Genomic DNA, 26500 nt, shown 5'->3' with positions numbered 1-26500 from the left:
CGACTAGACCCAGTGAATGCAGCTGCATCTCTCTTGGTCACATATATATAGCAATTTGAAAGATACATGGAACACGCATCGGAGAAGCAACTTGAAAAAAAAAGCCGAAAATGGTATAGCAAAGTAATCTGGCCAGCGCAATCACTCAATCATGGTTCCCAAGACAAAATACAACTTCAAAGCTGCATGGTGAAGTTATTTCACAAGCTTTAAAAAATTCATCTAAAGGTACTCTAAGCAAAACTTTGAATGCGATACAATATACTTGAGCACCATCTTCACGACTGCGTCATGAAGTCACTTCAGCACAACTTCCGAGTATTTTGAGTAGCTAACGAAAACATACAAAGATCTGTTATCGACTGCTGATGCAAAACGTATTTGTATTGTGTCTTTATAGTTATATACACCCGGAGGGTATGGGGGTAATTAAAACACCATGAAGGAGGCACAGTAAAAAGGCGATGCAACCAGTTTCATGGAAGACAGAAAACTACAAATGGAACATTTCCTTGAAAGAGCGAGTTTATGCAGACAACTGAGCAGCATCTTGAATATCTGAATATTCAATTTCATCCTTATACCCTACTAGTGGTACGGAAGATACCAAAACGCGTGTCAATCAGTACCCGAGACACTACAGACAGTAAATAACAGCAAAAGATGCAGGAACACTCAAAATGAAGACCAAAGCTGTAAAAGACAGAAAATTCGTTTAAGAGACATGCAAAAAACAAAACAAAAAATAAATAAAGAAATCATTTCTCTTTGTACAAGACAACGGACTTAACAAAATTAATATAGTCTTCAAAGAAAAACAGTCATATAAATAGTGGAGAACTTTTAAAGAGGGGCAGTACGCTGCTGCGATCAACATCAGCAAAAGGGTACAGAAAGATAACTTGCGACAATCTTTTCAAAGAAGCTTTGTCAGGAACAACGTCAAAGACACTCAAGAGAGAAGACGTTAACTCACTCAGTACGGCCAGTCCTCTCTTCTCCTCTACACAGACCCCTCGGATGTCCAGTGGGTGTCTGAATGACCCAAACTTTAGCTTCCGTCGTCAGAATTGTGGTATTCTTTGTCAACATTCACGTCTTCAGTATACGAGCCTTCCGCTTGCAATATTTTGATGATGGTAATTGGGGTGAAAAGCCGTTAACGTCGTCTCTTTCGCCGTTCGTATGGAAAGAGTTAAAAGATGTAAATAACTGATACACTCGTTCGGGTCGTGCTTTTCTGAACTGGTTAAATTCGCATGCCGTTACTTTTCTTAATCGACGAGTTACCGAGGTCGGCAGAATAATCACAGATAGGTTTCCTTTTCGCAACGCTTTTATTTACTTATTTATCTATTAATGTATTCATTTTATGTTGTTGTTGTTGTTTTTTCATTGAACTCAGGAGAGAATGAAGAAGCGCCACTTGGATCAACAAACGCACACGCGTGGGGGGTAAGGAGCCATCTGGTTCTGGTTCCTGTGGTCATCCCATCCATCTCTGTCGTCCTGAAGAGCTGCGGGTGCACGTCATCCCTGTTGAGAATTCAGCTGATTAATCTAACCGACTACTTCAGGAGTGGGTGAGGGGGGAACGTGGTGAAGCATGCAATGATTATTACAACCCACCTCATTCTCCACACCTTCCTCCCCCCACTAAATATCTCTCTCTTCCACAAGAAATTTCCGGCCCTATCTATAACCTACCTTGCTTCGTGACTTCTATTCATTTTTCATCTTTTGTCCACTTGGCTGCATCGTTCTTTAATAATTTCCAGGACTATTCCACTACTTTCACTATTCCTCAACACAATCAAGGGAAGAGCAGCCGAAATTTCACAAAGAGAAATTTGTTGTGACAAAGACTACAATAAAAATTAGAATAAAAAATAATTTCGTAATCGATGTAGGTTTTTCAAGAACTAAAAGTTCCGTCCAATAAAAAGCAGATCTTCAGCGTGTGGTCACGACCGACTTAGTCTTGCAAACTGCCCCATGCATACAGATTGGACTTAGATCCATATACTCGTAACAGACAATGGAGAAGATTCGTTAGCCCAGAAAGACAAAATGATATCAAAATGAACATCCCCTTTGCAACTATAAGATAATGATCTGGAAAGCCTAGTTTTCAACACTGATGCAGAAAAGCTTAGGCGCTGTTACGCTCTTTCTCTTATACACACACACGCGCGCGCGCGCATTCATCTGCCGGCACACCCTATCCATTAAGGAGACTCATCAACGGTCATAAGCAACACATTTCGCGATGGAATTACCCTAAGTTACCTGCACCAAGACATCATTGTTCTGCAAGCGCAATCAATTCAAAACACACACACACACACGGAGAAAGAGAGAGAGAGAGAGAGAGAGTAAAGAAAGAGGAAGGATAAAAGAAAAGAACGAGAACGAAGCCTCGTTCTCTTTCAAGGCACCGCCCAGTACGGCACGAGCGCCGGCACGCGTGTGAAAACTGGGGCACGTGACCAACAGATGGTCCTGGGACAGGTACAAGCAGTCAACAGTGGGGCCGCCACGCACTGCGTCTTGAGACAGATCACACAAAAACAACAAACAGCCTGCCCAGTAGTGCTGGTCATCGTTAAGACCCCTCCTTGTCTTGATACTACTATATACACCTTGTGGTCGTCTTCGTTTGGACCTTCTTTGTCCAAGATGCCTTGTGTGGTTTTCTTTTTTCCTTTCTTCTTGGGCTGGTCTAGTTTGGGGACGGTTATTATGGGTAGTCTTTTCTTCTTTTTCTTAACAACCTCAGTCATCAAGGGCATGCTATGTACGCGTGTGTGTGCGTGCGTGCGTGCGTGGGAGAGGGAGAATGTGTGTGTGTGTGTGTGTGTGTGTGTGTGTGTGTGTGCGCGCGCGCGCGCGTGCGCTTTACGCTGACGCTTATGGAAAGGTGCTCTGTTTTGGTTGGAGAACAGATGGAGATACAGACCGCTAAATCGGAAATGTTGGACGAGCTGATCAAATGTTGTGGTTCAAGTCCTACCATGCACAACGTACACGAGGACTAGCGTTGAAAAAGGATTTAAAAGGGTGAAATGATGACTTTTTCTGTTGAAAAAAAAAAAAAAAAATCAGTGCAGAGTAATAACGTCCTTTTGAAACTTGAAAGGAATGAAGAGAGCTATTTCTGATTTTTTTCTTCTTCTAAAACAAAGTTAATAGTTTTAATAAATTTGATTTCAATCCCCACCTCTCTGTTTCTCACTCCCCCCCCCCCCCCCCCAACCCACCCTCTTTCTCATCCCCGCCCCCTCCCACCTACTCTCTTTCTCACTTCATCAGTGTGTGCATTTTGGTGACGGAGAAGGGAGGCCAGGGAGTGTCTGCGTTGAGTGCATGCCTGTGTATATATGAATTCGTATGTACGTACACACGTATTATGCATCACAAACATTTGTCTTGTGCAATCAGTTTGGTTCAACATGAGAATCATCAAATGAAAAGTGTGCAACTTGTTTTGGTTGTTTGCAATTCTTCTAAAGCAGTTGTTTGTTGTTGTAGTGATCGAGAACCGTACAACCAGTTTGTGTGAAGCTACTAAACTGAAGGCAAACAGGGACACTAAAGGTAAAAATAAATTGGGACACTAGCAGTTAAGATAAAACTGGGACAGTAGCGGTAAAGACAAAAGTGGGACACAAACTGTTAAGACAAAAATGGGACACTAATCGTAAAGGCAAAAAACAAACAAACAAACTGAGACACATTTCCGGTAAAGACAAAAACTGGGACACTGAGGTAACTGAGGCACTCACGGTAAAAACGCAACTGGGACACTTACGGTAAAGACAAAAAATGGGACACTAACGATAGACAAAAAAATGGGACACTAACGGTAAAGACAAAAACTGCGGCACTAACGGTAAAGACAAAAACTAGGATATTAAAGGCATTGACAAAAACAGGGACACTAACGGTAAAGACAAAAACTGCGACACTAACGGTAAAGACAAAAACTAGGATATTAAAGGCATAGACAAAAACAGGGACACTAACGGTAAAGACAAAAACCAGGATATTAAAGGCACAGACAATAACAGGGACACTAATGGTAAAGACAAAAACTGCGACACTAACGGTAAAGACAAAAACTAGGATATTAAAGGCATAGACAAAAACAGGGACACTAACGGTAAAGACAAAAACTGCGACACTAACGGTAAAGACAAAAACTAGGATATTAAAGGCACAGACAAAAACAGGGACACTAATGGTAAAGACAAAAACTGCGACACTAACGGTAAAGGCAAAAGTGGGACACTTATGGTAAAGACAAAATTAAAAAAAAACTGGGACATTAACGGTAAAGACAAAACTGGGACACTAACGGTCACTAACGGTAAAGACAAAACTGGTACACTAATGGTACAGATAAAAACTGGGACTCTAAACGGCAAAGATAAAACTGCGACACTGACGGCAAAGACAAAAGAAAACTGAGACACTAGCGGTAAAGACAAAAACTGGGGCACTAACGGTATAAAAATATTTTTTTTAAACTGGGACACTAAACGGCAAAGACAACGACAAGTAGTACACTCCGGCAAAGACAAAGAAGGGAGACACTGACGGTGTGGACAAAGCGGGACGCCAACGGTCAGAAGTCAGAAGAAGGAACCGCCGACACAGCCGTCACAGGGACTGACATGCAGCACGTGCCAGCAACAGATGGGGCCGACAGGTAACAACAGCCCCCCACCCCCCACCCCACCCCCATCCACCAACCGCTCCCTTTTCCGTCCTACCTGGTCGTTGACAACATTCCTGCTTTGTCTTCCCCTCCCTCGCCCCCTGAGCTTCACCCAGCCCCTTTCCAAGAATCCCCAGATTCCCTAAAGCTGTTCGTCGTTCCTTCACCGCGTGTTTTGTTCGTTCTTTCGTTCGTTCGTACGTTCGATCTCTCTGTCTCTCAACGCAGAAAGGGAAATGTGAGTGACACTAATGGTGACAGAAACGACAGCGTTCATGATAAGAACGATGCAAGAAAATTAACAAGACCCGTAAGGTAACAAGTATTCACATGCAACTGCAGTCTGTCATTACAACGTATGACAAAATTAATGGCGACTACAATTACCACCACTAACAAACTTACTGGTACAACTACTGTTGTCACTGTCATGACTGGACAAAAATGGAATGATTTTGATGTAAATAATTTTGTAATTAACAAAAGCAAAACAGGATAGAACGGAAAATATGCTTGCTCTCTCTCTCACACTCTCTCAAACACACACACACAAACACACAATTTAGCACTGAATAAATCAAGGCAGGTCAGATTGGAATTATATATTATATTATATTATATATATATATATATATATATATATATATATATATATATATATATATATCGAGAGACAGACAGACAGATAGAAAAATAGGTCGATACATAGATAGATAATATACACAAAACACACACACACACACACACACACACACACACACACACACAGTGGTAAAATGTACATATTAGGGCCATAACAAGGATCGGGTAAGCAGGGTCTTTAGATATTGTGTGTACATCAACAACGCTTTGTTGAATTCCAGTTGTTTGGTACTAATGGTAGTGAGAATGTTTAACCTGGCTCGGATTTTTTTGTTTTGCTTTTTTCCCCTAAGGCTGGTCAGAGAGAGAGAGAGAGAGAGAGAGAGAGAGAGAGAGAGAGAGACAGACAGACAGACAGACAGACAGAGACAGGCAGACAGACAGGCAGACAGACATATCTATTCATTTTTTTAGGCCATATAGCCCCTTTGAAGAGGGGCAATACTATCAATGACCAAAAACCACAGACAGGTATAACATGCCCGTCCATAACTCTATGAGAGAGAATGAGAGGAGGGGTGGGGGTGGGGCCAGGGAGGGAGGGAGAGATATCCGGAGTTTCACAAGGTATATTTCCTTTGTTTTCTTCATTTTTCTTAGTCCTCACCAAATGAGACAGAGTTCACTTTTGGGTACAAAGGTGGTACGCGTGCGGTATCCGTAAACATAGTCGTTAGGAAAAGAAACAATCACAACGAAAAACTAAACAAAGAATGAAATAAAATAATCAGGGGAGAGTGTTTGGCCTGGCACGAACAAAATAGAAATGCCGCATTATTAAAACAAACTGAGTACTGAATTTGATTTTTACAACACAGTTATTCATTTGTTCACCTATCTGCTTTTAATCAGACACTGTTTCATCTGTTACTTTATTCACTTTTGCATTAAGAGGCATATTGCCGCTCTCGTCTTGTGACCCAGATGACCACGCCTGGAACAGCTTGACCAGTGACCCCATCCCCCACCCCCTCTCCCCTTTCGGCCATACCCCTCGCTCAAGGCACATCCCTGAAGCGTGCACCATGATGAAGTTGTCATCCCCTCCACTCCTCCCTGTACCCTCGTCCCAGGGGAACAACCCCCCCAGGACAAAGCAAAGCCAGGATAAGAGATGGAGAAAGCAAGGGGGGCGGGGGGGGGGGGGGGGGGGGGGGAGTCGTGTGGGAAGTGGAGGGGGTGGGGGTCGACAGAAGCCGGTTGTATCAGCTTTCCTGCCTGGAGTTTGTAGCAACATGGCTGACCTTCTGGGACCACTGGCACGGCCCACTGTCGGTCACGTGAGGCACGAGGGACACCAACACCCAACCCCCTTCCCCTACCCCTAACATACACCTCCATAAAGTGCCAAGTTCCATCACCCCACTTCCATTCAAACTTTGAAAACGTATACAGTGTGAGAAAAAGACACGTGTCACTGCGATGGGCTCCAGTGGCCCACAGTTGTTGGGGAGATGTGGGTGTGGGGGGCGTATGGGGTGAAGAACTGGACGAAGACAAAGTTTGTTTCAAGATGTCAAAGAGTGTAGGTTGGCGTCTGCTTTTTAAACAAAGAGAAGCAGATGCTGAAAAAAAAAACCCACAAAAAAACAGGCAAAAAAACACCAACAACCTACGCGTTGGTCAGACCGTGAGAGTATTCCCTTGGTTTGTTTAAAACTCTGACGTAAAATGGCACAAAAAGAAACATATAATACAATCGAATATTTCAAAACAACTGCAAGTACTCCCTCCCCCTCCCCCTCACACACACAACACAAACACAGAGAGAGAGAGAGAGAGAGAGAGAGAGAGAGAGAGAGCTCCCACAATCAACACATGCACGCTAAGACGAAACACATACCTGCATAATTTGCCTGGACTGGGGAGTATGGCACACTTCCCACGTCGACCATATCTCCTGAGGTGGGTGTCGACGTTAAATCCCTATCTAAATGGTGCATTAACACGCAAGCACGCACGTACGCGCGCACACACACACACACGCGCGCGCTCGCTCAAGATAAATGCACTCTCTCCGTGTATTTTAAAATAATCCCACACCATTGCAAAGGGCAAAGTCTGAAGGATTACTGAGTTATCCAAGGAACTGAAAGTGATCGACAGTGAACCATCTATTGCGATCAGCGCATTGCGCAATGGTTAAATGACCAATCCCCCAAGCAACGATGACCTGATCATGACAGATGACGCTCTATTGCTTTGTGAAGTCCGAAGGTCACGACATCAATCAGGTACATCTTGCTGCATTCTCCCAAACACTGCAAGGGCAGCAACAATTCAGATTGTGGGGTTTCAATCATTAAATTCTGACCCATGTATAAGAAGGTAATATTAACAAATATATAAATTCTGTAGCAGAATTTGGCAGCCTTCCCTTGTCTTCAGCTCAAAGCCCTGTTTTCTTCTTCCATAGACTGGGATTTTTTCCTCTCTAGATACCCTCCCTTCTAAGAGACTTTATATTATCAAAGCGTTTTTCGTTTTGGGTGCTGGCCTGTCTGATGAAACGATAAATCGAGAGCCAATGCACGTAAAAGAACCGACAGCAGAATGCCTCACTCAGACAGAGAAGCAATTGCACTGCACGACCGGGGTGGGGGAGGGGGGGGGTGAAGTTGTGCTGCAGTGTGGCGATTTCATCCGGGAGAAGCAGTCCGATTTTTTTACAGTAAGAAATACACCCGTATTGTAACCATTAAAACAAAACTCAACGCAATGCAGTACTCCATAACAGTACACGTCACAACAATTCTCCCACGGAGATAGGAGAGAAACCCAACAACAGCGGACAGAGACACAAAGGCAACGCACATACAAACAAGGAAGGGGGCGCGAAACTGACGACAGCAAAACCGACAAAAAGTCGCGGACGGGAGGAGGAGAGGGGAAGGAATGGATCACTGACTGGGCAAGGCAGCAAACCTGACATATGGCGCGGGCCACGCAACCACAAAAGGCCCCAGCCTGTGGAGTGTGTACCCAATAGCTTCCCCACGTCCTCACCGCTAAACGTTGGGACCACGGGACCACGGATGCCCCCCTTTTCTTCTGAAGCTCGTGCCTGTCCAACGGTTGAGGCCAAATGTTTGTCCTAGAACGGCGGGACTGAGGACGTCTTCCATAAGGGCCTGACAACTTCGCGACCTCCTCAACGGGAAGGGAAAGAGAACGGGAGTTTGTACAAGAATTTCATTTTCAGTCTTGTGGGATTTTGGGGTGTGGGTGTGGGTGTGGGGGAACACTTCAAGGCAAGCTTTTTTGTGTTTTTTTCAGGAACGAGCGAACGCAAGTAAGAGAGTGTGCGCGCGTGTGCACACAAGCATACACGCACGCACACACACACACACACACACACCACTGTTTTTGCCAGCATCCTACTACTGTTGTTGACACAGAAATCAAGCTGGGGACAACGTGACCTAAAAATCACGCGCTGCTTTAAATTTCCTTTAAAATTCTTATTAACTCACTTGTGTAAACAAAGTGAGTCTATGTTTTAACCCGGTGTTCGGTTGTCTCTGTGTGTGTGTGTGTGTGTGTGTGTGTGTGTGTGTGTCCGTGTGTCTGTGTCTGTGGTAAACTTTAACATTGACATTTTCTCTGCAAATACTTTGTCAGTTGACACCAAATTAGGCATAAAAATAGGAAAAATTCAGTTCTTTCCAGTCATCTTGTTTAAAACAATATTGCACCTCTGGGATGGGCACAATTTTTTTTTTTTTAAAGAAGCCTAATTATATGCAAACTGCATTTACTGTTATATTTATATTTTTTGTATTCTCTAAACTTGGCACTTTGATCTCATATTCTGACCCAACAACAAGAGCAGTCATTATTATCATTTTTTGTTCAAACGGGAACTTCTTTTGCTAAGCATGGATTTTTTATTTATTTTGCAAACGTTTTGGTGCAGATAGTAAAAAAAGGGAAATTACTCTGTAATTAATGCAAGGGGACTTAATTTATCACAAGTGAGTCTTGAAGGCCTTGCCTCTCTTGTTTTCCTTTTGTTATTCTTTCAGTTGTTTTCCTTCTTCTGGTTCTCCTGTAACCTTTTCTTGCTCCTGTACTCCTGCTGCTTTTCTTTATCTTCTACCTCTACCACTTTATTCTGCTAACCCTAGTGTGGATGCCGAGGGACATCTTTCAATCTATATTATTATTATACACACACACACACACACACACACACACTCACACACACACACACACACATATATATATATATATATATATATATATATATATATATATATAATATTTTTAATAAAATTTAAAAGTATTCACCCTTTTCCCTTTCCTTTTTGCCTTGATCCATTCACCATTATTTCCTCACGAACACTCCCTTTGCAACTGCTGAGATGGCTTCTTGACTGCTCTCCGATACCTTCAAATTATGTTAACATTGTTTAGGGCACCAGTTACCCATTCTGTATTTAGTGTCGTTTGTTATCATGGCCTTTTAACATCTGTGTTTGAAACGTGTTTTCACATTTTTTCCCCTTTTCTCACTCCATTTTTTTAATCTAACGAAAATAAATCAAGTGGGATGATTGATGCCTTCATCAAAGCTAGCTGATATATGATAATGAAGAGGTGCAGCTGAATGTCTCATTGACTGAATGCTGAATGTTTCAGGTCTCAGGCATGTTACCGACATGGGGGAGATTTCATGGCAAATCAAAGTTAGGCCGTTGTTGGCGAATTGGTGATGGTATGAAGGTTTCCAGTTTTATGCATTTCTTGTCTTGAGTTTACAGCCCTGGTTTGGCCCTCGTGGTGGACGGGCTTTAACCAATAACTACTGAAATATTATGACTAATGCTCTCCCCCCCCTCTTCCCTCCCCCCTTACCTCCCACCTTCTCTCGCTATCTCCTCTTACCTGTGGTCTCCTGATTAACTCACACCACGTGGTTTTCCCCAGAGGTGTCGAATCACCATCAATCCACGCTTCCATGAACATGGAAAATGCAAGTGGCACAGATGGGCGGTCATTAATTTGTGCTGCAAACGATGAGGCGTGCAGGCCGCGGCCACAACCTAGTTCTGTTTTCTTGGTTCTTGTGTGCGTGCGCGCGCGCGCACGCACGCACGCACACACACACACACACACACACACACATAGCTGCCACCCTCGGGCCATTTGCATAACAGATATCCACGTGCACGCCATCTTCCACTTTGCCCCTGTTCCTTCCGTGGTCACGCCTGTTGGTTTTCCGGGTTGTGTGAGGGCGGGAACAGCAGCCACCATGCAATGCAAAAAGTTAGTCAGTTCTGTTCGTCTCAAGCTACGTCTCGTTACTCTATTGTCTACTTTCACGACTTGGCAAATCTTGTCTTGCGCAGGCTGAGTTTTATTTTAATTTGACTGGAATTTTTTTGGGGGTTGTTTTGTTTTGTTTTGAATCAAAATGTCAATCTTGAAATGGTGACCTCAGCCATGACTTGGATGGCGGACTTTAGAAATCAGATCTTCTGACATAAGAAGAAACTGTAAAGTTGGCTATACTACGTTTTACTGGAAGGAAATCTTAAGTATTTTTTCCTCAGCTCAGTAACTCATACTTCGATCTAATCAATGCAGATTTGAAACCTAAACCTTTCTTTTTTTTTTAAGTCAGTCGCACAGAAGTAATGACCATCGACAAACAGTGAAGACTCACAAACGTAAGAACGGATCATAATGCTAGCGCATGAAGCAGAATGGTGCCTTATCGGACACCCAGTTTCTGCTCAAGAATGTCAGAGTGGAGACAGGAAGAACTTAAAAGTTGCAATCTGCTGTGAGAGTTAAACGATATATAACAGGGAATACCATACTTCTTGATCAAAGAAGATAATTTCACGTTCAGAGTCAACTGGCAAGTGTTACTTGGCAAGTAGACTATATTATAGGATAGGTAGCATTTTTATCTCTCTCTCTCTCTCTCTCTCTCTCTCTCTCTCTCAATCACACACACACACACACACACACACACACACACACACACACTTCTACACAGCACACGTGTTCCTGCCATGAAGTGTCTTTTTCTTCCCAACCCCTCATCCACCTTCTTCCCCTGCAGACGGAACAACAAACAGAACAAGACAAGTGAAGAACGGCGAGGACAAACGACGACACCTCGGAAAAGGCGAGAGCAGCAAGCCACCACAGCCACACCCAAAGAAGGCAGGCAAGGCAAGGCAAGGCAATCACCATCGGAGTCGCTGCCCGTTTGTTCAGTTAATTAGATGGTTGCAGCGGCCCACCGCCGACCACCCCCACCCCAATGGGAAAGCCGAGGGCCTGATTAGTTTTTTCTTCTTTTCCTTTCTTTTTCTCTTTCACACCCAGGAAACGTTTACACGGCGCCAAACCGCCAGACCTCATTGTCAGGGTGCCAGACAGGCCGGGATTAGGGCCTGCTCATCAGTGGCCACGCGACCAACAGAATGAGGTGAGGTCCTCCAACTCACTCTCTGTCTCTTTCAGACTCTCCCTCTCTCTCTCTCTCTCCCCGTCCCTCCCCCACCCCTCCTTACTCTGCCTTTCTTTCTCTGCTTTCCTCCCTTCCTTTCGCTCTTGTTCTTTATCTGCTTCATTCCCTGCCCGCCTGCCTCCATCCTCGCTCTCTGAAAGAAGGTCAAGCAGGAGATGCTTGCTGGCTGTACAACAGACAAGGCTGAAAGACAAGGAGGAGAAGAGGCCGTCAGAGGGACTGCGCTGGGGATATAGAACAGGTATGATTCCATGGACTGTAGGGGGAAAAAAAGAAAAGAAAAAAAGAATGTGCTAAGGAACTACCAGGCAGCATCAGTTGGCTACACTGATTGTTGTCGTTTCACCTTTCAACCAGAAAGAAGATGCGGGGAAAGGATGCGAAAGAAAGAGAAGGAAGATATTTACTTTCGTGACTGTTCATGTCAAACAATCGCAAAATACCCGTTTGGTCGAAAACAGACAGCTGTAAATAGACACATAGAGAGATTGATATATATAAATAAACAGACAATTAGGAAAGCGTTCTGCAAAAGCTACGTTGATCAATTAGGAAAGCATTCTGCAAAAACCACGTTGATCAGAGACCAAAACTTAACCTCCAAAATGAGATCCTATGTGTGTGCATGCCTCTGTGTGTGTGAAGGGAGGGGGGGGGGGTTATGGAATGAGGACACAAAGACCAATTGAATGAAAACAGGTCCTAAGAGGTAATATTACCTCTCGGTCTACATGTAGCGCTGTTTAACTCTTTACATACGAACGGCGAAAGAGACGACGTTAACAGTGTTTCACCCCAATTACCATCATCAAAATATTGCAAGCGGAAGGCTCTTATACTGAAGACGTGAATGTTGACAAAGAATACCATAATTCTGACGACGGAAGCTAAAGGTTGGGTCATTCAGACACCCACTGGACATCCGAAGGGCCTGTGTAGAGGAGAAGAGAGGACTGGCCGTACTGAGTGAGTTAATGCAAGAACTCGGTACTGCCATCAATTTATGTGGATAATCATGATGCATACTTTAATGCATTGCTTTGCCTTTTGTCCCCCCCTCTCTCTCTCTCCCCAATCTTTCAACACTTCCACTGCCCCCCATCCCCATCTTTTCTCTCTCGACCACCCCCTCTCTCTCCCATCTTCCCCTTCCCACTAACGCCCTACCCACCTCAGCCCCCGCTTCCAAATCTTATCCCCCCAACCCTCAAGCTCCCCTCCCCCACACCCTCTCCCGCCTGAAGGCAAAGAGGGACCATATGGCTCAGACACACGCCGACTCCCCTCCCTTCTTCACAGTGCTTCCCGGGATGCACCGCCACTGCACGAATCCAACAGACCCCCCCCCCCCCCACCCACCCCCATTTCCTACCTACTACTAAAATTATAATAATGAACATCATCATATAGTAATAGTGATAGTGGTCGTATTTTTGTTGTTTTGGTGATATGTTTTTGATGTCATCGTCAACTGGACTCTCCCTCTCTCTCCCTCTCTATCTCTCTCTCTGCATGTATGTCCCTTTCTCTTTTTGTGTCTATTACACATATAAGGGACCAAGCCCTATAAATTGATCACACACACACACACACACACACACACCAAACTCTATCTATCTCTATCACCCTCAACCCCCTTCCACTCATCCTTCTCCCCCGGACCCCCACCCCCACCACTCTCTCTCTCTCTCTCTCATCATCATCATCGTCACGTTCAAAGCTGACCTTCCGTTAACAGTAGCATATGGCAAAAGAGAGACGAGGACAAGGTGTCCGTGTTGTGCAGCGTTCAAGTGCCGTTACAGACTGTCTGTGCTGGAGAAGGAGAAGTGGGAAGCGGCGCGTGCTACTGTGACAATGGTGACAGTTTAAGGAGAGGGGTAGGGGGGCAGGGATGTCCTCCTCACCTGTCCCCGAACGGCAAATTATAGGGGAACACAGGTGCCGTTCGGTGAAAGCGGATAGGTCTTGTGCGCTGGCAAGATGGCTGCGAGAGCATCTGTGGTGGGTCCCTATGTAGTAGTCCTACAGTACCGGTACAGTCTCGACAGATGGGAGGTGCTCGCAGAGAGTGTGGACAGTCAGTTTTTCGCCAGATTCTCTCTCTCTCGTTTAAGTCACCCCACCCCACACCCCCGCGCCCCCTCCAAGTGGCCCTCAGATAAAGATAACGAACAACAGTCTACTATTCACCGGTGACAAATACTTATATTAACGATAAAAATGAGGGAGAAACACAGCGAAATGGAGACAGAGAAAGTGCTAATACTTTCTCCAGTAAATCCCCATAAACAATAGTCATAAACAGAACGAGAAGCAACCACGATTTTCGCCCCTACGTCCGAGCTTTCAGATGCATAATTTATGATGGGTGTAAGTCAGATTGAGACACCGGACCAATTTACAATCAAGAGCTAAGTCGATAATTGACAGCCAATCCCAACTGACAATGCTCTCATTTAGCACTATCATTTAACTGACGCTTAAGAACTTGGAAAGAAAGAAAGGGAAGAAGGAAAGCACTTAAAAACGGTCTGGCTATAAAGATATATGAGAGGATGAAGGGGAGGGAAGGACGGCTGCAGCGAGAGAGGTCGAGCAGAGAGGTGGGGGTACGTTCACGAGCAGAGGGGTGGGGGTATGTTCACGAGCAGAGGGGTGGGGGTACGTTCACGAAATGGTGCTCAGCCAACTGTGTGTTTGACATAAAACTGTCAGCTTGTAGTTGTCTTGTATTCGGCTTGTGGTGTGTCCTTGACTGGATTTTTTTTTAAAGAGTGCTTGCTGTTGATTACTGTACAACTGCCTCCTACTCCCGTGGAAAGAGATCATTCTCCGTCTTCGGTCGAACAACTTGGAACTCGGCGTATTTTTTCAGACAGACAACTCATTTATCTACCTTCAATGCAAACCTTAAGACTTCACTCTTGAAAGAAAAGCGCCTGTCATTACTCAAGTAATGCAGTTGTTCAAGGTTTCTGGCAATGTGAGTGTGTGTGATAGGCAACTGGAGAAAATGGGTCAAGGAGGATGGGTGGTGGTGGTGTCATTCGAATGGTAGAATGCTTGCCGATTTTTAGCCATTTTACTTCTTGTGTCCTACAAAAAAAATATTTCACCATTTTATACCCTATGTATGACTATTATAGCTGTGCTCCCTTATCTTAGCTGCTTAATATGGACCGGCCTTGTGTATGTGGAGTGTAAGTGTTGTAGTAATGAGAGTATGTTACCTTGTGTTTTGCTCATTGTGCTTTTATAATGAGTGTGCCATTTGTACCGTTTTATGTTTCTGCTTCATCGTGTGTGCTTACTCGATTCATTTTAAGTGACTGGATCTGTCTTGGAGTTTGATTATGCTTGTACCATAGCGCAATATAAAGCAAATTACTGTCATTATTATTACTGTCATCATCATTACTATTACACAGTTGTCTCTACTTCTATTGCCACTGCCACTACTACTGACATATACTGCTACAAGGTAGAGTCGAAGCTGAATGAGGGGGTGGAAAAAGAAAACTAAATTAGCAGACACAGCAGCAGCTGCTGCAATGCTAGTATCGGCAATAGCAGTTAGCAGTATAAGCAGCAGTAGAAGCAGCAACAGCGGTTGAGTATGGCGTTGGTGGTAGACGTTTTCTTTCTACTCACGTCAAAGTTCGTTCATGTTTGTTTTCAACAGCACTTCCTTCCCACACTTCCCATCCCTTTGCAGCGACTCAAGCCCCCAAAATTAATCATATACATTACATCACTTCACACGTCCGCGTCAAACTGAGTGACTGACACAGTTCTACGGTTTACAATACAACAAGAGCACAACAATGCAAACAACGGCCCTACCAGCGGACGCGATCGCGACTTCGTGGCAAACACATCGGCCCGTGTCCAACTTCCTACGCTTTAATGTGGACGTGGAGAAAACACATATGAAAGGCTAATTTAATGACACGGGTAAGGGCGAAGGGGGGAAGAACTGCAAGTAAAGGGTCAGCCCCACCGAATCCCCCCCCTCCCCCCCATCCTCTCCCCGCCCCCCACTTGGGGCTGGGTCCACCCCGAGTAAATTTGTCGTTAGGTATGACACGGCAAGTGCTTCCTCGGTCGTTCTTCGTTACACGGACCCTAATGGACCCATGGCACCGACCGCTGGCTTTTTAGGCTCTTGCACACAGGTACCCCCGGTAGCCCCCCACCCCACCCCCCCACCTCCTCCCCCTTTCACCCCTGCCCAACAGAAAAAGAAGTCCTCTTGACCATGCCACGGCCCAGACCTGTTTAGTTTTCCACTTGACAAACGTTGCATAACGGTCGAGGGCCTGTTGGGTGGAAAAAGGGGGATGTGGGGGATGGGGGGGGGGGGGAGGACCGGCCACCCTGAAAAAGGCGGGTGGACAAGAGGCCTGTAATCAGGGTGGGGTGGGGCTAACGGGGTAGGTAATGAACTGACCACACTCTAAGTACTTATTCCATTCCGCTGACCAGCTGGCCACTCTGGGCACGGCCAGTGGACAGCGGGCCTGCCTCAAATTAATAGCACAGAGGAGTTCTGCCCCTTGGATGGGGTCTACGGACGTCGTGTGGGAAATACCCCCAAAATAGGGCACAATAGGAATTAAAATTTCACCTATTCACATGGACATAGGTGGGATCAGGGTCTCCGGTAGAGCCCCAGGGAAAATCTCTTTTTGATTTGTTCACACACACACAGACACACACACACACACATACAATTATGTAAAAGTTGATATTCTTTTTGAAAATTCACTCTTTCCTGGAGATTCATTTGTCAGAATGGACAGCACTTCTCCACGTCTTCCCAGTATGGGAACACTGTAGAATTGACTTATCCCCTCCATATTTGAAACCGTACCCACAACATCCCCATTAATGATGTTCCTGCTTTCCCAACATTCCCAGGAACATACAGTGCCACCATGTTAACTACGGGTTCCTTTAGTACCTCCCACCACCATCTCCCATCACCCCAATGTCACATAGACCTGGCCACCTGTTCTCTTTCGTTTTGGCCTTGTCCCCAAGTCCACTTGAGAAAGGCTGACACCCAAACTAACAGGCGCACTTCCCCTTCTCTAGACCGCTCTCCTCCCCTCGGCTTTGACACAAGCAAAGGACACCAGCTTCCACACAAACCCCTGAGTTTATTTTTTTGTTCCTGCGCTTTTTGACAAGGGAGCTACCGAGTTTTGACACAGCGGTGTCTCACACCTGTGGATGGTAATGGGGAGTGGGGGTGATACCGATACCTATGCCAGTGCTGCAGCGTTGGTTCTCGGTAACTATAAGGGGGGGAAACCCCATTGGGTTACGCCACAGAAGTGGAGGAGGGGGAAGGAAAGGAGGGGGAGCTTGCAGAGCTTGTTTTATTTTTTCATTCCAGGTGTTTTGAGACCTTGAACTGAAGACGGGGGATAAAGCAACGAGGCCTTCTCGACCAGTGTCATGGTCAAGTCGGCCCATGGACCGGTCGGCGAACAGGTGTTCAGGAAGGTCTACCTGTGACTCGAAACCTCTGTTCGATGGTCCCGAGAAGTCATATCAATTCCTTCTTGTCTTGCAGTTGTGTTTTGTTCCATTATGTTCCTGTCTTACTCTCGCCCTCTTCTTTTTATCTTATTTTATAAGAACCTTTTTCATGAACAATTATAAAACACATCAAATCATCAAATAAAACCATCGTGTCATTTCTTGCGTTCCACATTCTCTCTCTCTTTCCATTTCGAATATACAGCTTTACAACGAACTTTTTTTTTTAATTAACAGAAATTTATTCGTTAGGTCTTCAATCACATCATACAAATCAGGGTTTTTGACATGACAAGAAACAAAATATTTTAGTAACTGAACTTGACTAATTAATTCCTTACCAACACAGTCCAAAGCCAACAGCTTCGTAACCACACACTGTTGGTGTGTGCAGGACACCAGAATTCAACCAATTAAGTTCTCTTGCTTCGTAACCACGAAATGTTGGTGTGTGCAGGACACCAGAATTCAACCCAAGTCAGTTCTCTTGACGAAGACTTGTACTGCATTTTGACTATGTTCCCAGTGAGATGAGCTTTGAAGTTTTGCTGTTTTAACCTCAATTTCATTCATTTTGTACGTATATCTAGTGCGACTGGCTTGACACACTTGATATTGGATTTGTCATCTGTCAAGCTGAGCTACATGATGAGATTTCAGTTGATAGCTCTCTCTCGATAAATAATCCCATCCTGTTTTTCACCCAAGCAGTTGATTAAGAAGACCGCGGTAAAACATGCAAGGAGACGGCGCAGAGCAAAGTATGTTCGAATCAACTTGGATTATCCCTGTACACTAAAACACCGGTGCTTGTCAAGAAAGGCTACGCAGGTGAGCAGTCCTGACAGGCATGAAAGAGCTATGACCACCAAAAAACAGTGGCCAAAATCAGCCAAGCCCTCTCGTCCACACTCTAAGATTAAGCACGCCTCGGTGTTGGTTTCTGTCCAAATCCTCTCCATGACTTTTTGTCTACCAGCCGAGTTCATATATACTTATGGGATCACGCGAGCTGGGCACCATGTCCAGGTGATTAGTTATAGCCGCTTAGTGGGAAGACTGTAGTAGTAAGCTCTGATGGTTTAAGCCTCTCAATGCACCAAGAACAAGCTGAAGTTAGAGTCCGTTAATATGTATATATCTTTCTCTGCATTTAGAATGGAATAAAATGGAAACAATGCCCGCATAATCACCATTTCCAACCCTCACTCACCCATTCCCTTGTCCCATACACAACACCAATGAAAATATGCTATGACCCAAAAGAGGTACTGGAAAACCAGTGAGCCAGAGAAGGGGAGGGCGGGGGGTGCGGGGGGAGATGGCGACTTCGAAAAGAGGGAGAGTGACGGGCACTGAGAAAGGACAGCGAGACAGAGACAGAGGCAGAGCAAGTACAGACAGCATGATTCTACAGGCTGGCAGCTGAGCAACAGCTAGAAAGATAGACTATATATACACCACACTTCGGGTCAACGAGCACTAACGGTAAAACGGGGGAACGTGGAGAGGAGAGGAAGTGGAGGGCAAGTAGGAGGAATCGGGAAAGGAAAGGATGAAGGAGGGAGTGTTGTTGTTCTAACGCTTCCAGCGAGCGTGTCCCGTGTTATGCCTACATAATGAAGGGAAATGTGTTTTGATAGGGAGGTACAGGGCGGCCAGCCAACACCGGTTCTTTGTCCCCCGCAGGGAAGCGAGGACACTGGTCACTCTTGGCCAGCCAAGCGACAGGCCGGTGAAGCAGAAAAAAGCGTGCTGACCAGTGAGTGGACACTGAAGGCCACGAACTGACCCCCCCACCCCCACCCCCCCTCCGGCTATTCCCTGTACATATACTTGATGGCATGTGTGTAAACAATGGCATTTTACAAAAATAAAATGTTTCCAGACGGCCATATCACCTGAGGTGGGTATAGACGTTAAACCTGTATATGACTAGCTAAACAGAGACATACTGTGTATAATAATATCCGTAAAATAATTAACACCACACATGCACACACAGAGACAAATCAAACAAAATATATGCCACCATTCACATGAAGCCGTGCCGTTATATATATACAATTCATGGTAAACTGCATGTCCAGCTGCATTTCTGTGAGACCCAAGTACCCGTGTCAGAGTCCATCTGCCTGATAGAGATGACAGAGCTGGAATCATCACAGATGAGCTGACAGTCATGGTGTTTAAATGTTGTGTGGCCTCCCTTGCGTCATTTTGGATATATATATATATATATATATATATATATATATATATATATATATATATATATATATATATATAGTGCAAAGAAGAATTATTTCTTGAAGACTTTCCAACCTCTTTTTTGTACAATGTGCTTCTTCCTAATTGTTACATCATCCTTTGCTAGCAGCTTTGGGAAATCACTAATTGTGAGTTTTCTCCCTTCAGGGAGAAAAAAAGTGAGATGGGGCGGGGTGGGGGGGAGGTTACTCTGGTACTCTTGGCATTCTGGGCAAACCCCATACCACATCCCCCTCAAACAACATTCTCTCTCAACAACGATCGCGGGGTTGTTCCATGCTCAACCGACCATTTGCCCATTGCCCAAAAAACGTTCACTCTCCGTTGCACAGCACGCTTTGTCTTGTTGACAAAAGCAACCCTCCCACGCCCCCCCACCCGAGTCCTCTCCCTACCCTCCACCACTCACCCTGACACAGGCAAACGTGTACTGTTTTAGTTCTTACAACCCGACAGTTCCTTCAGTTCATGGCGGAGGGGTGTTGTTATTAGCAGATTAAAAGCCCGTTCTTACGGAAAAGCAAACAGAGGGAAGCGAGAAAAGCCCCCATGAGTGGCCCGGACAATGATAAAATGAATGAGGTTTGTCTTACACAGGGTAAGCAAATGCGACCGAGGTAAGACTGGATACCTTGTAACTGTAGAGAAGAGAGAGAGAGAGAGAGAGAGGGGGGGGGGGGGGTAGGGAAAGAGAGTGAATGTCAACAGTGAAGACTGATTAGGTCTGAAGAGTAATGAAGAGAGAACAAAACAAAAAAAAAAAGAGTGAGAGAGAGACAGACAGAGACAGAGAGACAGACAGAGGCAAAGACAGAGAAACAGAGAAAGAGAGATACATACATACAGGCAGACATACAGAACATACATGCATGCATACAGTTAAAAAGACAGAACCTTTTCTTGAGAAACTGCTGATTCTGTCAATGTCACTGGTCCCGAAACCTTTCTTGGTTGTGGGGGTGCTGCACTGCTGAATGCATCTCCATTTCTGGCGTCAAGGAATACGACCTCAGTTGCAGCAAAGCTCATCTCTGTCCACTCAGTGACGTCTGACCATCTCTTTCGCTGTCTACCTCATTTCCTTTCCACCTGAACTATTCTCTGAAAGATGGTCTTGGGCAGCCTGTCAGATCTTATCGCGTGGCCATACCATATATATATATATATATCCTGTGGTCAGAAGTCTTCTTACCGACCAGTGTGCTGTCTGATAGTTTTTCTTCTTCATTTGTTATGTGGTCCTTGTAGAAATGCCAAGGAGTGTTCTGAAGCATCTCATTTTCCACTGTTTGGATCTTTCTCTGAAGTTCTGCTGTTTCTGGTGTACCTTTTCCCCAGTTTCCATCTTCATCATTCTGACAGTCATTCTCAGCGCATGATTTCAAGACGCATAATTTTAAATCATCTTTACCACATATGTGAAAATAAATAACCATTCATGTTCTCACACATATGGTTGAAGATGTTTAGCCATTGTTTGCTTCTTGTCAGTTTGATGTACGTTTGATGGATTGTAAGTGGGGTTTTGGGGGGAGTTTTTTGTTGTTAATTTTGTTTTTTGTTTGTTTGTTTGTGTTTGTTTGTTGTTGTTGTTGTTTTTTAATTAAAAAAATAGAAATTACCTTATTTGTAAGGCAGTGAAAAGTTGTGGGGTGACAGCAGGGGATACATGGAACAGGTTCAATCACAAATGAATAAATAGATAGATAAAAAAAAATTAATAAAAACCACAAAAAAACACACACACAAAAAACAATGAGGACTAACAAAAAACAAAACCAAAACACACACACACACAACACTAAAAGGGTAAAAGGAAGGAGACAAAAGAAGGGGGGAGGGGAGAGCAGAAAGAATAATCACAGGAAGAAGTAAAAATATCACAAGCAAAAACAAAAAAACAACAACAAAAAAACGTGCGTGCATGAGAGACACAGATAACCTCCCCCTGTCTGAACCCCCAAGCTCCCACCGTCCTTCCCACACTGACCAACACATCATACATGTCTCACCTTCAATGGCCATCATGGCCCGGAGTTCCCGGTTGAGGAGTTCAAAGCGCCGCTCCAAGTCATCCTCTTTTTCCCTGCAACCACAAACCACACATCACCCCGTCAGTGAGACTGCTTTGGCCTGATTTACATTGTATTCCATGTCTCTTTCCCTTGATTCCTCTCCTCCCCACCCTGACAGACAGACAGACAGCACAGCACATACCACACTGTCAATGAGGCTTCTTGGCTGATACAGTTTTTATTCAAAACATGTCACGGTACATGCATCTGTGTTTAATAATCAAGACATCAGGAAACAGTTAAGTCCTGTTTAAGAAAAATACAAACATACGATTAATGTGACGGGTGTCTTCACAGTCAAATATCAACCGCGTTACTGAATATAGCTTCAAACCAAACAGAATGAATGAATGGAATGGAATGAAACCAACCAACCAACCAACCAACACACACATGGACAAAAAATAATAATTTATATAACTAAACAAAAATGTCTGAGGTTTCTTCTTGGTCACATTATCTTCCTCCCTCCCGTTCGCTGTGGCCGTCTCTCTCGAATCTCATCCTAACACCCTGACAGTTCACCCTCTCTTTCCCTATCCGCCTTCCTCCTCCTCATAACCAGACAGGACGCATCGCCTTTTCCATGAGCTTGGCGCCTGGTTACACTGTCCTCTGTCTTTTTTCCTGTCTTGATTATCTGCTTCCTGTCCTTTCTAACTGACTTCTCGAAGGATGGGATACTCGTCGTGCCCACTGCCTGCTTGCATCTTCTCTTCCACTGCCTATCTGTTTCTCCCTGTTAAGTCTCTCACATACATGTACACAGCAATGGCGTACAACACTCTTTTCATGTGAGTTCTGCACACACACACACACACACACACACACATACGTGCGCGCGCATTTTCTTTTTCCCTCCCAACACCCACCCCTCCAAAAACATACAAACACACACATACACACACACCGCACATAATATCGAGACTTGCAAATAAATTCATCATAAACAGCATCCCTCAGGCAAAATATCCCTATTGCACCCACCCTCCTCCACCACCCTCGCTCTCTCCCATGTCCTCGTTTCCCAACCTCGTTCTTTCCATGTTTCTTTTATCTCTTGCACCTTATCTATACTGCTCATTAAAAGCACGGTGATACCGAAAGGTCCACACATCCGCTATTTCACGATGAACCCAACAATTAGGTACATTATTATACAGAGCAATAAATACTACACAGAACAACACATTATGCATAGTAATACATATTGTAATCCAGTGCAATACAATCAAACATCCCCCAAACAGCTTATCATATCCAATCACACAAAGCACACATGCATGCACATGCAGCCTGCATGATATATGACACATCGTGTCTAATTTTTACATGTGTCGGCGTACTGTTCAATTATGTTAATTATTCAGTCATTCGTGCATTCCCTTCATTTACTCATTCATTCTTTCTTTTTACAACCAAGTTTATTTGCAATTGCACAATAATTTCTCGCTGCTTCCATCCTACCGGCACAGTGTTCATAATCTGTGCATACAAAACATACGCAGCGCGCGCAAGTTTAAAACCGAGCCTGACGGGTGCGTTGGCCGAACGGTGTGAGCGCTGGATTCTCGCCCGAGTTCCCTGAGTTCGATCCCCAGTTTCGGCGCACCAGGTGGGCAAGGGGTGGAGATTTTTCCGTTCTTCCACGTCAAAATATGTGCAGACATGCTAGTTCCCGAACCCCGCTTCCTGTGTATTCGCATGCAGAAGATCAAATACTTACGTTAAAGATCCTGTAAACCATGTCAGCGTTCAGTGGGTTATGGGGAAAAAAATAACTTGTTAGGCATGCTCACTCGAAAAAACGAAGTATGCCTAAATGGCAGGGTAAAAAAACAAAACAAAACGGTCATAAAATCATACGTAAAAGCCCACTCGCACATACGAGTGAACGTGGGAGTTGCAGAAATATCCCCATCCCCCGCCCCCCTCCAACCCCCCACCTCTCTCTCTCTCTGTGCGCCCCCCTCCGGAGTCTGTCTCTCTGTGCAAATTCAGAGAATGGGATAAGCATACATTATGCTCTCAAGTTTGGGGAATGGGAAGGATATGCCCCCTTCCCCTCAGACCCACCAACCCTTCACCTACCCATATCTCTATCTCAATGCATAAAAACAAGCCTCTGTGTGTGTGTGTGTGTGTGTGTGTGTGTGTGTGTGTGTGTGTGCATGTGTGTGTGTGCGTGTGTGTGTGTGTGTGTGTGTGTGTGTGTGTGTGTGGTTGATTTTCTTTTACGTCTCACTTTCACTTCAACGGCTCTCTCTCTGTCTGTCTGTCTCTCTCTCTCTCTCTCTCTCTCACACACACACACACACACACACACACACACACGCACAAACACACACACACACACACACACACACACACACACACACACCTTTTTCTTTCTCTCTTTCATATCTCTTTCCCAACAATATGATCCATGCCGATTTTGTCAGGAAAGAGTCTTAAAGTATTAAGAGAGCTTCTCTTCCACCACCACTACTCTCCCCCACTCCCCGGACCCTTGCTCCGACCGGAGGGCGACAAGAGGCGGAGGGTGGAGGGGCGGATGGGAGGAGACATGAGGGAGTGAGAGAGTGAAGAGACGACGGGGTGGGGTAGGAGGAGGTTGAGGGGGGAGGGGAGACAAAAGGAACTCTTGAGGGAGCGAAAGAGCTGATCCGCTTGCTAGGCTCTGGCCGAGTATTTAAGTCAACGCTGTTCAGGGGCGGGTGGCGAGGGCTAATGGGGTTAAAGACATCAGGTTAGCTCCTTGCGTCTTCATTTTGCCATTCTAATTTGCCTCCTCCTTCCTCTTCCTCCCTCCCTCCCCCTACACCCACCACACAAGCCTTGTGTGCTCCTTCATAATGCCGACAGTAAACATAACACAACACACACACACACACACACAACAGGCCCACCGCTACCTTCCAGCACACGCTAGCTAGCCCAGCTATCTGGCCGCTTCTCACATATTATTAGCTAAAGAACTTAGCCGCTCAGATCTTCTTACAGTAAAGATCTTAGCCTTTTAGTCTTCAAGATCGCCTTAAGTTGCAGCCATATAAACTGCCTTAGCCCAAGACGCGGCCCAGTCGCCCGCCAAGCCGAGACAGCGGCCAGAGGTGAGCAAAGTTCATCCCCACAGAGAACATCTCCAAATTTGAGGGAGGGAGGTCAGGCCAAAACACCGCGTTTCCAGCAGCAAGCTCCCCCGACCGGCCCAGACACGTACAGTACATTACTATGTGGATTGAAAAAAAAAAAAAAAAAAAAAAAAAAAAAAAAAAACCCGCAAACTTCACTACTGTGAGAGAAGGTCTCCAACTGTTGGTGGTGGTGGAAATACAGTTTTCTGATAGCAAGCTAGATACAGTGGTCTGTGGGTTCTTTTTTTTTTTTTTTTCTTTTCTTTCTTTCGTTTTTTTAAAGTGTGATTTAATCCACGAAAAAAAGGTCTGTAAACTCGCGTGGAAACGTAGTTTCCAGAAGGTGTAAGACAGGAACAGCGCCGACTGGATACAAAAATATTTAAATCATATATCAAAAAGAAAAAAATGGAAATGACAATAACCGAAAAGCGAGCATCCGGAAGAGAAAACATCTGTCATGTGAGAGGAAACAAGTTCTGGCAGCAGCGACACGCCGCCTGCCGGACAATGGTGGACGAGTGGATTTTAACAGGAACAAACACAATGTGGTTTCATCAATCTGTGCGCTTGTTTGAACAGGCTTGTTAACTTAACGCCTCTCCTTGTGTCAGCCTCTCCTGTTCAGTCAAAAGGATGTATTCTCCAGTGATTTCACTGTGTGTGTGTGTGTGTGTGTGTGTGTGTGTGTGTGTGTGTGTGTGTGTGTGTGTGTGTGCGTGTGTGTGTATGTCTGTGCCTGTGTCTGTGTGAGTGTATGTGCATGTGTGCGTGTGTGTGCGCACGCGTGTATATGTGTGTGTGTGTGTGTGTGTGTGTGTGTGTGTGTGTGTGTGTGTGTGTGTGTGTGTGTGTGTGTGCGTGCGTGCGTGCGTGCGTGCGTGCTGTGTGTGTGTGTGTGTGTGTGTGTGTGTGTGTGTAAATGTGTGCGCGCGCCAGTGAGCGCTAGCCTTCGGTGAAAAACCGAGATGCTGACAACTAAGACTCCTAGCTCGCAACAATGATTTCTTAAATATTTATCAAGTTCAAGCATAAAGATTCAGGTTTCGGTTTGACTTAAGAGTCCAAGATCCCGACAGAGGTGTGTACCCGACACTCAGAACTGTCGACAGCCAAAGCCGTATCTCGGTTTAATACACAATATATTACAAGATACATGAAGACATCATTGCGTAAGCACCATAAACTAGTGATGCAATCTACAGGGCTGAAAATCACACCAGTAACGCTATCTTTCCGCCCACACTTCCATGTTCAGAAGCCCACGCGGGAGAAAACAAAACAAACAAAACAAGGGAGGCAAGGCCTTCAAGACTCACTTGTGATACACTTTAAAAAAAAATCCAATCTCTTTATGTATTCAGTATAATTTCAAAATGTAATGTTTAAGATGAGAAAGATCAGTTTAAAGCAAATTAACTCCCCTAGCATTACAGACTAATTTCCCTTCTTTACTATCTGCACCAAAACGTTTGCAAAATAAATAAAACTTCCATGCTTAGCAAAAGAAGTTCCTGTTTGAACAAAAAATGATAATAATGACTGCTCTAGCTGTTGGGTCAGAATATCAGATCAAAGTGCCAAGTTTAGAGAATACAAAAAATATAAATATAAC

General features: G+C 44.8%; 1 protein-coding gene across 1 annotated transcript in view; it reads right to left on the bottom strand.

Moving 5' to 3' along the window:
• Positions 1-26500, bottom strand: part of LOC143296042 (EH domain-binding protein 1-like) — a 121122-nt gene that overhangs the window by 18966 nt on the left and 75656 nt on the right. Inside the window, exon 22 of the mRNA XM_076607788.1 lies at positions 21686-21759. Within this exon, the coding sequence (XP_076463903.1) occupies positions 21686-21759 (74 nt within the window). The remainder of the gene's footprint in view (positions 1-21685; positions 21760-26500) is intronic.

Source organism: Babylonia areolata, chromosome 21 (genome assembly GCF_041734735.1).
Source record: "Babylonia areolata isolate BAREFJ2019XMU chromosome 21, ASM4173473v1, whole genome shotgun sequence".
In the NCBI taxonomy this organism is placed as follows: domain Eukaryota; kingdom Metazoa; phylum Mollusca; class Gastropoda; order Neogastropoda; family Buccinidae; genus Babylonia; species Babylonia areolata.
Note: the sequence above shows the minus strand (reverse complement) of the source record. Positions and strands in the feature narration are given on the sequence as shown.